This window comes from Macrobrachium nipponense, chromosome 42, assembly GCF_015104395.2.
Source record: "Macrobrachium nipponense isolate FS-2020 chromosome 42, ASM1510439v2, whole genome shotgun sequence".
NCBI classification, from domain to species: Eukaryota; Metazoa; Arthropoda; class Malacostraca; order Decapoda; family Palaemonidae; genus Macrobrachium; species Macrobrachium nipponense.
Genome location: NC_061103.1, coordinates 25,523,993 through 25,538,992, shown reverse-complemented (window position 1 = coordinate 25,538,992; position 15,000 = coordinate 25,523,993). Strand labels below are relative to the sequence as shown.

The 15,000-nt window shown below is 33.4% G+C and overlaps 1 protein-coding gene across 1 annotated transcript in view; it reads left to right on the top strand.

Moving 5' to 3' along the window:
- Positions 1–15,000, top strand: part of LOC135213308 (uncharacterized) — a 103,671-nt gene that overhangs the window by 81,005 nt on the left and 7,666 nt on the right. Inside the window, exons 5-6 of the mRNA XM_064247288.1 lie at positions 1,610–1,771; positions 6,081–6,223. Of these exons, the coding sequence (XP_064103358.1) occupies positions 1,610–1,771; positions 6,081–6,223 (305 nt within the window). The remainder of the gene's footprint in view (positions 1–1,609; positions 1,772–6,080; positions 6,224–15,000) is intronic.

Sequence of the window (15,000 nt, the reverse complement as noted above, 5' to 3'; positions counted from 1 at the left end):
AAATGCCGTTATTTCTCCATTTTATCCTTCCTTCCTTATTTTATTTCCTTTTTTTTTTCAGTCACACTGGTAGAAATGTTCCGTGAAAGTGTAAATATATTTCTGAATTTTATTCCGTTGTATTTTTTGGTTTTTTATGTCGATATGTTCGGCTAAATGCAATAACGTTATTGCATGATTTTATTTCGTGATAGTCGCACGTTATGGAATTATATTCTGCACAAATGGTATTTCATTCATGGATTTTTTTACTAGGTTAATGAGAGCGATAGATATGTTCTTCATCAGTAGGATCCTCTTTTTTTTTTTTTTTTTTTTTTTTTTTTTTTTGTTTTTTTTTTTTTTTTTTTTTTTTTTTTAAATCGAACGTATAGTAACACGCAAAATATGCTATAATTTATTTATTTCATTTCCTTTCGAATTACATTGGAAGAAAAAACGTTAAGTAAACATGTAATTTATGCTTTAATTCTCTAACTTACGGTATAAATACTCCTTTATCTTTTGATTTTGTGTTCCTGTAAGTATGATTTTTCCCAAACCTGGACTGTCAGAACTTATACTCCTTTATATGATAGAATCAAGGAGCGTGGAAGTGATAACGCAATGAAGAATTATGAATAATTTTCAGTTCTGCTCCCACTTCATGCTAGTTAAGATAAGACAAAGAGCGAGTTAAGATAGAAAATATTTCTTCGTGTGGTTTTCTTCGTCTTCTTATAGTTACTTATATTCCATTACTTCCTCTTGAAAAACATCTCGCAATGTTTCAGTTGCAGGGGCGTGTTAATTTTTAGCATTTATTTTCTTTTCACCTGAAATAATTCTCCCGTTTTGATTATTTTCATAAAATTATAGATACTTTACGCAGGAGTGAATCCCACTCATTTCACAAGTTATTGTTTGAGTATAGAGTTTAATTCTGAGGATTCTTGTCAGTTATCCAGGAATGCCCAATGGTTTGATACCGGATCATATGAAGTGGAATTCATTTAAATACTTTCCATGATTTATATTGTGTTTCATGCCTTGATCTGTATTTGTTAGGGCGTTCACAGTACTTTAAAACTTTTCTTGTATAATTTTACACTATTTAAATGCGTTCTACGACATAAAAATATTGCAGCTTTGCCCTTTGCAGCATTTAAGGCTGAAGAATAGGAAATTACATTAGATTCATTCACGAATTTCAGTTATTTTCACATCCATAGAGATATGCTTAAATCGGTGGTGATTCACTTTTATTGTGAAATAATGTAATTGCTGTAAAATAACTTTAAAAGCTCAAGAGTCAAGATTGCAAATTAGTCTTGTGGTAATCTCTTTATACTGCTATTGATATGCTTAGAAGGAGCTCCGTTGGTACAATTCAAAACAAGAAATGATAAATATTCATTCTTATAACCACTTGGGTATAGTGAAGGTAATTAATTTATTGAAATACTGAAAAATAATACACCCTTATATTCCCTTATATCCCCTTATATATTCCCTTATATTCATGAAATTCATTTATTGAAGCACTGCGGAGCAATCATACTAATCAGCCGACCTATACAGGATCTCATTTGCATTTAAGAATTCTTTTTTTCTATCTGATGCATTGCAGAGATTGCTGGAGTGGCCAGCACTGCAGTGGGAGCCAACTGGAGGATCCCTCGACTCATGGTTCTTATACTGACGCTGTCAGGAGCAGCTCTGCTGGTCCTCAATGTCTCTATTATTGCTTGCTTCCTCAGGAGAAGAAAGAATGCCACTAGGAACACGTCAGGTATTGTATAGTGTATTACAGGTGATTTATTATTAGTAAATATATAATCTTATATTATATAATATCTATATATATAGTATACTATATATAGATATATAAAACATGTGCAAAATTATTTTACGCAATATAATCTTCATTTGTGGCTGGATCCCTGATATTTTCAACAATCCTCTGTCAACACAAATATTTTTTACTCAGATCAGAATTCATAAAAGTTCACTGAAAAATCATAACAGATCTTCTGCAAATTTTACTTATATATATATATATATATATATATATATATATATATATATATATATATATATATATATATATATATATATACACAACATATACATATATGTGTGAGTGTATACATTATATATATATATTATATATAACATAGGTTGGTGGATTACCTGTTACGATATGTCAATTTATTTGATTACCTTCACGCTGTGCCAAAAATAAAAAATGTCTGTTTTTACAAAACCTTCCAGCTACATATCGAGATCACATGATATAAAAACTTAATCTTCAGTTGATTTAAATCATCTTTACCAATATATCACACAAAAAAGCCCCTGAGAGTGTTATCAATTCATTTATTCAGTCGTGTCTTAGCTGGGAGGTGAAATGGCTTTGTAAATGAATGTAGCACAAGCTGTGGGATGGGAAAGGGAACTGGGGAAATTATAAAAGAACTGGACTGATGGAATTCAGTGTTTGGATGTTATTCGGTCTTTGTCTGTATGCAAATGACTCCGCTTATTTGCGAACGCAACAGACGAGCGGGATAAGTTATAAAAACAAAATTATCTCATTAATAATGAATAACACCGGTCTTATTATTCATTTTTGCGGTTTTGGAATCAGTTAGTAGCTCATTCCGGCTCTGTTGTTTTGTTAAAAGACTTAAGTATTTATGTATGTTTGCATGTATGTATGTATATTACACACACACACACACGCGCTTGCACACACACACACACACACACATTATATATATATATATATATATATATATATATATATATATATATATATTGTTTATATGTGTATAATAACATGTGTATGTATTTAGTTATATACCTATACGTAATATGTATCTTGCAAAATTATTACAATTGGCTACTGTTGATGGTATTTTTTTTCTTTGTAGGTACTTTTATATATATATATATATATATATATATATATATATATATATATATATATATGTTTGTATGTGTCTGGTCATGTGTATATGAATATAGTTATAGCTGTGTGCGTTTATGTATAAACCTGAAATAGCAAAATTGGGAATCTACAAGAGAGAGAGCTCCTGGGAAATTTGTGCTTGCCTGCATTCAGAGACGCAGAAATAGTGCATCAGCGTAAAAAACAGACCAGCGTGCACGAGACTAGAGGAAGTCTGATAGGATTTTGATTGTGAAAACGTGTTTCAGAACTATACAAAGGAATGAGCGAATGGTAGGGAAAAAAAATATTTTTGGGCAAAAATATCGTTCATTGATTGTTATGGGGGGAAAAGAAGTGAGATGTACTATACATCTGGTCCACTAGGACGGATTGAGAATCTGTATATGAATATAATTATAAAAATCGCAAAGGTAGAAGAAAATGGGTACGGATGAAAAATTAGCAGACGGGAAGTATGCAGGCTTTTCGATAACGAAACAAAAGCGACCGTTTAATGGTATTGGTCCATAGAAAGGGAAGGAGTTTTAAAAAGAATCCATTGTGGTAGACTGAAATGAAGAGTTTAATTAATGAGAAAAGAAAGGGTCTCGTCAAAATATGCAATGGGACGATCGAGTTGGTTATTGTGAAATTTTGTGGTGAAAATTTAGGATAAACTCTAATGAAGGAAGGACATTTTAGCAGACGGGAGAAAGGGTTGACGAACAGATGCATTTTAGAATGAAATATGCATGTGGTGAGATATTGTTTGAGGAAAATGCAGACGCGAGTTGATGGAACAAATCTTATAATACAGGAAAATGGTAGATCTAAAAGATGTAGGAATTATAAGGATTTAACGACAATTAGTAAATCTCTGTGGAAATGAGAGATGCCGATGAAAGGAGGGAAATTTTATGGTTTAAAAATGGAATGGCACAGGAGTTGATGTGATTACAAGAAAACCTCTGCAATATGGTTGCCGGATTCAAGGTGCCCGATTCAGAAAAGTCTCCACAGGAATGGTTGAAATGAATGATTGTTCGTTTGTAAAAGGTTAAAAGGTACTAAAGCGATTAATGCAACTTAAAGAGGTTTATGATGCAGTGTAGTCCAGAAATTCAGACAGAAAACAGAACGATTGACGGGGGAAGATGATTGTGATCCCAAACAACGTAGATCATGTGCTGATCAAGAGATTTATGAAACACTGTGAAAGGTTTAAGGGCAAATGGCAAATGATGTGTCATATATATATATATACACACACACACACACACGCACACACACACACACACACACACATATTATATATATATATTATATATCTATATATATATTATATATATATATATAGTTAATATATATAATTATATGTGTTTGTGCGTGTGTTGAGAGAGAGAGAGAGAGAGAGAGAGAGAGAGAGAGAGAGAGAGAGAGAGAGAGAAATATGAAATGTAAGGTGAAAGGTGTCAGGAGTATATTGTTTACGTAACATAATCAAAACTTCTCATAAAATACGAACATAGGGGTGTTGACCGGATCGGAGAAAAATGGGTCACACTCAGAATTGTACACTTCCCCTATGTTGGTAAATATATCAGCCAACATAGGGGCCGTATATTTATAGCGATAAAGAGAGAAAGTCTGTGAAAAGACAGAGATAGGAGATTGGGATACGATGGTGCCGAATAAAAAAAAAACCGATAGGGAATCGTGAGTGGAATTTAGTGTTGTTAATATTTGCTAATAGTACGTGTTTAATAGTGACAGTGATGACATATACTTTACACACTGGGGAAAGAAAAGTATTTGCAGGAAAATAAAGTTGATAATGAGAGAATATCTGCATCAAAGAATAAAAGGTTGAAGGAAGGTAGTTGAAAAAGGATAAGTATTAGCATTTGTATTTAGAAGTAAAAAGGAATAGACGATTTAAGTAGGAGAGAAGACCTGCTTCAAATGATAAAAGAATCAAGGAAGGTTGGTGGGTCTGTATGAAAAATGAAGTTAGAGGAGGAATATCTATAGTATCATAAATTTAAAATAACAAAAGATTATTCACCCAACTTGAGCTCGGCACTGAGGTGTGACCGGTACAAAAAAGCGGACACTGAAAAGTAATTTTTGTAATAGAAAACATTCTTTTTGAAATGGAAAAAATTACTTTTGCAATAGAAAAAATGATTTTTGTGATATAAAAATATTTTTTTCTAATAGAAACAATTATTTTTACTTTTCCTAATAGAAAAATTTTTTTTTGATAAAAGAAATGATTTTTTGTAATAGAAATAAATATTCTTATACTATAAAAAATTATTTTTATAACAGAAAAAATGGTTTTTGTAATAGAAAAAAATTGGCAATAGAAAAAAATCAGTTTTGTAATAGCAAAAAAATATTTTTGTAATGGCAAAAAAAGATTTTTGCAATAGAAAAAGTTCTTTTTGCAATAGATACTGATAGGAATTGATGAAAGGATGAGAAATGTATAGGGTGAAAAGATATTTGAAATTAATTAGAAGTGGTTTGGTCACGATAATGTTCTTGAAGGATTATTGTTCTAAAGGGAAATTCTTGAAGGAAAGGGGAAGTTGCATTTGAGAATACTGGCTAGATGGAAGTGACAAGGGTATGGGAACAAAAGCCAAATAGGAGGTTCAAATAAAAAAAGGGGGGGGGTGTTAAATAAGGTGCGGGAATTGAAATATTTTTGATAAACCTTGTATATAAGTTTGTGAAATGGTAGATTGTGTGGGACTGGTGTCCACTTTTGAATAATGTAGTATTATTGAATACAGACACACACACACATATATATATATATATATATATATATTTTATATATATATATATATATATATATATATATATATATATATATATATATATATATATATATAAATGTGTGTGTGTGTGTTTGCATATTTAGATTTGTGACTCACATCAGAATCGAACCAAGGCCTTCAAGTTGAAAGCCAAGGGCGCTACCGAGTGGCACAGTATGTTGGGTCAATTGGTATTACCTTTGTCTTTCACTTGAATGACCAGGGTTCGATCCCAGTGGGGTCAGAAAAATATTTATGTCACACATGTGGTTTCGTGTTGATTACACATATGTATATAATACGTTTCCATTCAACAGCTTCGTCCTCTTCGAAGAGCGTGGCACTGGACGCTTATGGCATCACTCCTGCATCGACTCCTGGTGCCAACCAGTGCGATGCCCTCCTCTCCCTGACCACGATGTCTTCGACTAATTTTTCCAACACAACTTTACCTCAAAAGGCAAGTACTCTCTCTCTCTCTCTCTCTCTCTCTCTCTCTCTCTCTCTCTCTCTCTCTCTCTCTCTCTCTATTTCTTTCTTTCTTTCTTTTAACCACTTCACTAACTCCGTACATGTTTGGGATAATGTGTAAATATCAACCTGTAAGTCGTCTCTTTAGCAAGTGGAATTCTTCATAATAAGGAAATAAATTATAATTCTCTCTCTCTCTCTCTCTCTCTCTCTCTCTCTCGTCTCTCTCTCTCTCTCTCTCTCTCTCTCTCGTATAAATGATGATTATTATTACTTGGTATGGATTGTAGGACTGTGCCTTAAAGATGGATATGTATCATTTAAACTGTATTTTTTAGATTACTTTTTTTTTTATTATATTAGCGTTTTGTCTCCTGCATGTTTCTAAATCTAATCTATTTCTTCGCGTATCACTCTCTTGTCTTTAGTTTAAATATCCGAGGCAGAAATAAGTCATATATGCTCTTGCTTCTCTTACATTTCTCTTGACCTTTTCATATATCCACTCGGCTCTCAAAAATAATATCATTCTTTTCTTTGTGTGTAAGCTGTCACTTAATTATCTACTCTGCGGGAAAATAATCAACGTAGATGTATTGTCAGCGCTCTTAAAAGAATCGTGTTTTGCTATTATTCACGAGTATATCCCCTTAATGCCACGGAAGCGTCTCGGGAGAGACCATTAATTATTTTGTTTTTCTGATGAAATATCGCGGAGAAATTTTCCACCGAGTGTTCTGCCGAATTTCTAGGTTGGCATCTCATATGAATTGAAGATGAGTAATTCCTTAAGGTTTTTATATAACCGGTCTTTAATTTCACTGCGGGTCATAAGGGTTTTCAGGTGATGATCAACCGGAATTTCAGCATCATTCCAGAATATGATATTTATTATTATTCACTTGTAACCTCATGCGTTCCACCGTATCTTTTTGTTAAATAGTAAGCAATCAGATAAACACTACGGAAGTATGGTTTAGAAAGATATTAAATGAAGACAACAATAATTTGACTCCGGCAACGCAAGTTATGATATCATAAGACCATTATAAAAAAATAATGATTTTTCTTTTAGTTTTTCGTGTGTATTTAACAGTGCCAACAGACCAATATCATGGAAAGTTTCACGTCACTGTGGTATACTCATTAAATATGTAAAGTTCATTGACACTGAGAATATCTATTAACCCAGATGATGTAAAGATAATGTTAATGGAGTCTTGTCGAGTGAATTTGCTATATAAATTCAGCGCTACAGAGTATGTTATGTAACATTCCTGTTCGCCCTTCACTTAGATTGTGTAAATGGGAAATTAGTGGTTGGGGATTGAAAGATTTTTGCCTAGAGTAATGATGGAAAGTTGCCAAAGTTCGAATAGCCAGATGATCTTATTTTAATTAGAAATTCACCTATAGATATTTAAAGAGCTTGTTTCATAAAATGATCCTGATACCTAGAGAGAACTAAACTCAAGATGAAAAGAAGAGAAAAAAGGAATTATAAAGACTTTTTCAGCACAAAGGGATGGAATAACCGTAGATGGAATTTCATAACGAGGTCGAATCTCTTGAATCATTAGGAACAGCATCCAGTACAAATTTTCTTAAGTTGAAAATTAGTGAAAGGCTGTAAACCAATAAACCAATGAGAGGCTGAATAAGGTTAGGAAGAAAAATAGAATAGATGTACGTGTGATAATAAGATTATATATATTAGTCTGATACGATCTACATTGTTATACGGACCTAATTCATGGTATGAAAGAAACTGTACCGAAGATTTTTTTTTTTTTTTTTATAGAATAGAGCTTTAAGAAGAATGTGAGTTAGATGGCACGAAATGATTATACATAATATCACAAGGAAAATTACGGAATTCCTTATGCAAATGAGACAGTGACGAAGGGGAGATGCATGCAAGCAGTTTTACTCTTAGCCCGCGTTTCGGACACACAAACGCACACGCACACACACACACATTATATATAAATTTGTTATATATATATATATATATATATATATATATATATATATATATATATATATATATAATCACCATATGGACTGGAATATCTTGAAGTAATAAAATTCCACCCTTATGTAAAATGTGTATTAAAAATACATAAAAGACGGGAGCTTTCGTCTACTTCATCAGTAGACCTCATCAGCCTACTGATGAAGTAGACGAAAGCTCCCGTCTTTTATGTATTTTTAATACATTTTACATAAGTGTGGACTTTTATTACTTCTATATATATATATATATATATATATATATATATATATATATAATATATGTGTGTGTGTGTGTGTGTGTGTGTGTGTGTGTGTGTGTGTGTGTGTGTGTTCGTGTGTGTGTGTGTGTGCGCGCGTGTGTGTGTGTAAGCATGCATATATATTTACGTAAATACATATATATATATATATATATATATATATATATATATATATATATATATATATATATACATATATACATATACATATATATATCATATATATATATATATATATATATATATATGTGTGTGTGTGTGTGTATACATGCATATATATTTACATAAATACATACATAAACATGCATAAAGATAAAGAAACAACAGAGTTGCAAGACAGAATAGCACGCCTAAAAATCAATGAGCACGACAGGCGAGCGCTCGCATGTCTTACAAAACTCCCCGCGTTCATTTCTTCCGCCACCAATCTTTGTCTGTTTTTTCAGCTGGAGGAAAACAAAAGAAATCATTGCGTAGGTGCGAGTGTGTATGTTTGTGTCTGTTACGTTTTTTGATTGCCTTAGGCTATAGGTAAAGGAGCAGTGAATGCTTGTGTATGGTATTTCGTGTGCATTCATCTTTGCCTTGGGGTCTTTCATAAATTAAGGTTTCCATTGCAGCAAAAGAAAAATAATGTATGTATACATATATATTGTATTTGTATATATGTATATATATATGCATATATATATATATGTATGTATATATATATATATATACATATGACATGATTGACCTGTTGTTGTTTTTTTTTTTTTTTTTTTTTTTTTTTTTTTTTTTTTTTTTTTTTTTGACAGAAATAAGCGATGTGAATTTAACTGTAAAATATTTTGCCTGAATTAAGAAGATGTAGATTACTGAGCGTTCATAACGTGAATCTATAGGCTAATTTCATATAATTTAAATACAACAGTTTCTTTAAATGATTTTAGGAGATTTCACTGTGTGTAAATATTATGTATCGAATTCATCCTGGAGTTTTATGAGAGGAAATCGGAGTAAATTGAAAGCACACTTACTTTGATGAGTTTAAGAGACGTAATTTCTTATTTTAATTAAATTATTAAAAGCAAAATTGAAAACTATCAGTCCTTTTGTGAGTATGTAAAGGTTTGATATAAGATATATATTAGAACGGAAGCAAAAGTTTTGATGAGTGAAAAGAAGCTTAATGCAGAAAAAAACAAATGCAAGCATAGTCATTGTGACAAATCATTTAGATGTTACAGAAATTTAGGTGATAAGAGACATGGATAAATTCAAGCGTCGTCGGGTATTTTGCAATTGGAAATATCAAAGGGTTATAATAATATATGTTGGAGAAGTGTGTATAATGTGGTGGTTTTAGAAAGCGGGTAAAAAGCAGATGAAAAAATAGTAGTTAGATGAATTGGAAGATGTGTCGAAATGGGAATACATTAATATTTTAGAACTAGTCTAGTGCATGTTTATGCAGGGGATTGAGGCTCTGGTGATAATGGAAAAGTTTAATTGACCAGGGAAGTTCATTGCTGATTCATTCCTCAAAGGTTAAACGTGGTAGTAACCTTTATCTGTATTTTACGTGGCTTATTCCCGGAGGCGTTGTGATAAGTCTATCAACATACACGCACGCATGCATACATGCTTATATATATATATATATATAATATATATATATATATATATATATATTATATATCTATATATATATAATATATATATCTAATAAAAGGAGCCCATAAAAAACACAAATGTAGAGAGAAAAGTACTATATTTCAGAGACTGCTGTTCTCTCTTCAGGTATATGAATGAGAAAAGTTTACAGAAAAGGTGGTGATATTTATACCAAGAGATTCGTCCACAAGTAAGCCAATTTAGGTCACCCCCGCTGATAATCTTCCTTTAATCTTCCTTAAGCGTTGGTTGAATGAACACTGCGTCGACGATGTCTGATGTCCAATTCCCTTTTGAGATGTTCATTACCTGCTTCTCTTTTATTAAGGCCGATTCCATCATTTGACTCTTGTACCGGCAGTTGCTGCTATAAATTACACGTGACATATTCCAGTTTATTCTATGGTTATGTTCAATTTATATGATTGAAAATAGCCGAGTTTCTGTTGTCCAATACCTAACTGACCGTTTGTGTTGTATTTCTCTGGGGAAAAAAAAAAGTGATTTACCTGTAAAATCCGTGTAAGATTTGGTCACAGTCCTGGCATGGGATCTCATATACCCCAGAGTCTTGGGCGATGTCTTTTGTTGGACGTTAATCAGGGATTTGGCTAAGGTATTTGGGTAGGTAAATGCAAAAGGGTGGATTTCCCAAGGGTGTGAGTTACTCTCTTAATCGTCTCCAGGTGGGGAATTTTTATTTTATTGTTGGTGGTCTCTGGTCTTGTCTTTAGGGGGTCGGTAGAAAATTACGTTGCTTTTGAATTGCTTTTCTCAATTATATGGTCAAGGATACTTTAAAGATGAAAGTTGCTTGCGAATTAGTTCAAATTCTTTTTCCAGGAAATCTGGGGAACAAATTCGTAAGGCTCTTAGGAATAGGTTGCTGGCTAGACCTATCTTGATAGTATTGTCATGATAGCTAAAGTAGTGAATATATGAAAGTGAGAACGTTGGTTTTCTGTATATGGTAATTTGTATTCTGTCGTGTCTCTGATTATTAAAACATCAAGAAAAAAGGAATTTGTTGTCTGTTTTCCCATTCAACTTTAAATTTGATGCTGGGCACTAATGCGTTTAATTTTGAGAGGAATTCATTAAAATTACCCCACTTATTATCCAAAATGTTAGTATGTCATCCACGTATCTCATCCACAGCATGTTTTTGGGTTTTATTGCATTTATTACTGTAGTTTCAAAGTATCCATGTACAGATTGGCTAAAATAGGACTTAAAGGACTACCCATACTACACCCGAATTTTTGCTTGTAGAATGATTCCCCCGAATGAAAATTCGTTATTAGATGCACATAATTCAACTAACTTTATTATTTTGTCAAGTGCCAAAGGGAAATGATCTGAATAGGGGGATAATTTTTCCCTTAAAAACTGAAGAACGTCCTGTACTGGTACTTTTGTGAATAGGGAGTCTACGTCAAGGCTTAAAAGTTTTATGTTGTGAAGTGGTATATGTGCTTCTCTGAATTTGTGACAAAAGTCTTCCGAATGTTTGATGTGACTGGGAGAAAAAGTGCCTAAAAAAGGAGAAAGGAGGCCAGCTAAATGGTTAGCTGGCCTCCTTTCTCCTTTTTTAGGCACTTTTTCTCCCAGTCACATCAAACATTCGGAAGACTTTTGTCACAAATTCAGAGAAGCACATATACCACTTCACAACATAAACTTTTAAGCCTTGACGTAGACTCCCTATTCAAAACCAAAAAGTACCAGTAAGGCAGGACGTTCTTCAGTTTTTAAGGAAAAAATTAATCCCCCTATTCAGATCATTTCCCTTTGGCACTTGACAAAATAATAAAGTTAGTGAATTATGTGCATCTAATAACGTATTTTTTCATTCGGGAATCATTCTACAAGCAAAATTCGGGTGTAGTATGGGTAGTCCTTTAAGTCCTATTTAGCCAATCTGTACATGGAATACTTTGAAACTACAGTAATAAATGCAATAAAACCCAAAAAACATGCTGTGGATGAGATACGTGGATGACATACTAACATTTTGGGATAATAAGTGGGGTAATTTTAATGAATTCCTCTCAAAATTAAACGCATTAGTGCCCAGCATCAAATTTAAAGTTGAATGGGAAACAGACAACAAAATTCCTTTTCTTGATGTTTTAATAATCAGAGACACGACAGAATACAAATTTACCATATACAGAAAACCAACGTTCTCACTTTCATATATTCACTACTTTAGCTATCATGACAATACTATCAAGATAGGTCTAGCCAGCAACCTATTCCTAAGAGCCTTACGAATTTGTTCCCCAGATTTCTGGAAAAGAATTTGAACTAATTCGCAAGCAACTTTCATCTTTAAAGTATCCTGACCATATAAATGAGAAAGCAATTCAAAAAGCAAACGTAATTTTCTACCGACCCCTAAAGACAAGACCAGAGGACACACCCAACAATAAAATAAAAATTCCCCACCTGGAGACGATTAAGAGAGTAACTCACACCCTTGGGAAATCCAACCCTTTTGCATTTACCTACCCAAATACCTTAGCCAAATCCCTGATTAACGTCCAACAAAAGACATCGCCCAAAGACTCTGGGGTATATGAGATCCCATGCCAGGACTGTGACCAATCTTACATCGGATTTACAGGTAAATCACTTCCCCAGAGATTAATACAACACAAACGGTCAGTTAGGTATGGACAACAGAACTCGGCTATTTTCAATCATATAAATGAACATAACCATAGATTAAACTGGAATATGTCACGTGTAATTTAATAGCAGCAACTGCCGGTACAAGAGTCAAATGATGGAATCGCCTTAATAAAAGAGAAGCAGGTAATGAACATCTCAAAAGGGAATTGGAGGGACATCAGACATCGTCGACGCTAGTGTTCATTCAACCAACGCTTAAGAAGATTAAAGGAAGATTATCAGCGGGGGGTGACCTAAATTGGCTACTTGTGGACGAATCTCTTGGTATAAATACCACCTTTTCTGTAAACTTTTCTCATTCATATACCTGAAGAGAGAGACAGCAGTCTCTGAAATATGAGTACTTTTCTCAAAAAATCTACATTTTGGTGTTTTTATGGGCTCCTTTTATTAGATGGAATTCTGTTGTTACAGAACACTTTTACCAGTCATTGTCAGCCCATTATGGAATTCAACCGCCTTTCCACGATTCTTCACTCACTTCCAGAAGTCAAGCCAGTTTCCGCAAGTTTGAAAAAGAACTGAACAGGACTACACCGGCTGAAAAACCAAAAACACTTTTGGAAGAATGCCTCAAAGAACAAGTACTTCCAAAATGTACGGATTCGGGAGCTGGACTCTGCAATCAAACCCTTCCCTCTATCACACAAGATTTTCCTGGAAGAAAGAATCACCAATACGAAAAGAAACGGACCATCTTCGGTGCTACGCAGAGTGATATATGGAACTCAATCTAATCTTCGCCTCCTCACTACGGACCACGTATAGGTATCTGATTTCATTCTGTTCCGACATTGCTGCTATAATAGCGTGACTCATTCCAACAGACTTTTACGCAAGTTAAATAACCTAATAGATAATAGCGCATGGAATAATCTTGAACAACAAGACAAAGTTTTAAACTTATCCAACACCCCCCTTACTGTAAATCAACATTTAGTTTTAAATTTAGGCTTATCCTTTGCCCTAATGCCAGACCGCAAAAAAAAAAAACAACCTAGACTTCATAGTGGCTTTTGATAAATTCATATCTGACAAAAACTACAGCCGTGAAGAGATATGTTTAAAAGGAGTGTTACTAAATGCTTTAACTGACCTTCATAAGAAATATCCTGTTCCCCGCAGATTCATGATAGCCATCCACTCGCTAAAAAGTTAGATGTTATAATAAGTAGATCCGACAAAGACGGACCAAAATTGTAATAATGGACAAAGACTTCTACCTCGACAAAATCAACCAGCTCCTTAGCGCACAAATACTTACGAAAAACTGACGAAAAATCCCCTCAGAACGTTCCCACAGAATTTTTCGGAAAGTAAGATTAATTGGCCAAGACAAAAAAGAGTATTGAACTATTAGAGAAATTTAAAGTAATTAATCCTAAATTACCCTACTTTTATGGTCTTCCCAAAACTCACAAAGACAATCTTCCATTCAGACATCGTTTCATGCGCCGGGGCTTTCAATTACAAAATTTCTAAAATGGTTAGCTGGCCTCCCTTTCTTTTTTAGGCACTTTTTCTCCCAGTCACATCAAACATTCGGAAGACTTTGTCACAAATTCAGAGAAGCACATATACCACTTCACAACATAAAACTTTTAAGCCTTGACGTAGACTCCCTATTCACAAAAGTACCAGTACAGGACGTTCTTCAGTTTTTAAGGGAAAAATTATCCCCCTATTCAGATCATTTCCCTTTGGCACTTGACAAAATAATAAAGTTAGTTGAATTATGTGCATCTAATAACGTATTTTCATTCGGGGAATCATTCTACAAGCAAAATTCGGGTGTAGTATGGGTAGTCCTTTAAGTCCTATTTTAGCCAATCTGTACATGGAATACTTTGAAAACTACAGTAATAAATGCAATAAAACCCAAAAAACATGCTGTGGATGAGATACGTGGATGACATACTAACATTTTGGGATATAAGTGGGGTAATTTTAATGAATTCCTCTAACAAAATTAAACGCATTAGTGCCCAGCATCAAATTTAAAGTTGAATGGGAAACAGACAACAAAATTCCTTTCTTGATGTTTTAATAATCAGAGACACGACAGAATACAAATTTACCATATACAGAAAACCAACGTTCTCACTTTCATATATTCACTACTTTAGCTATCATGACA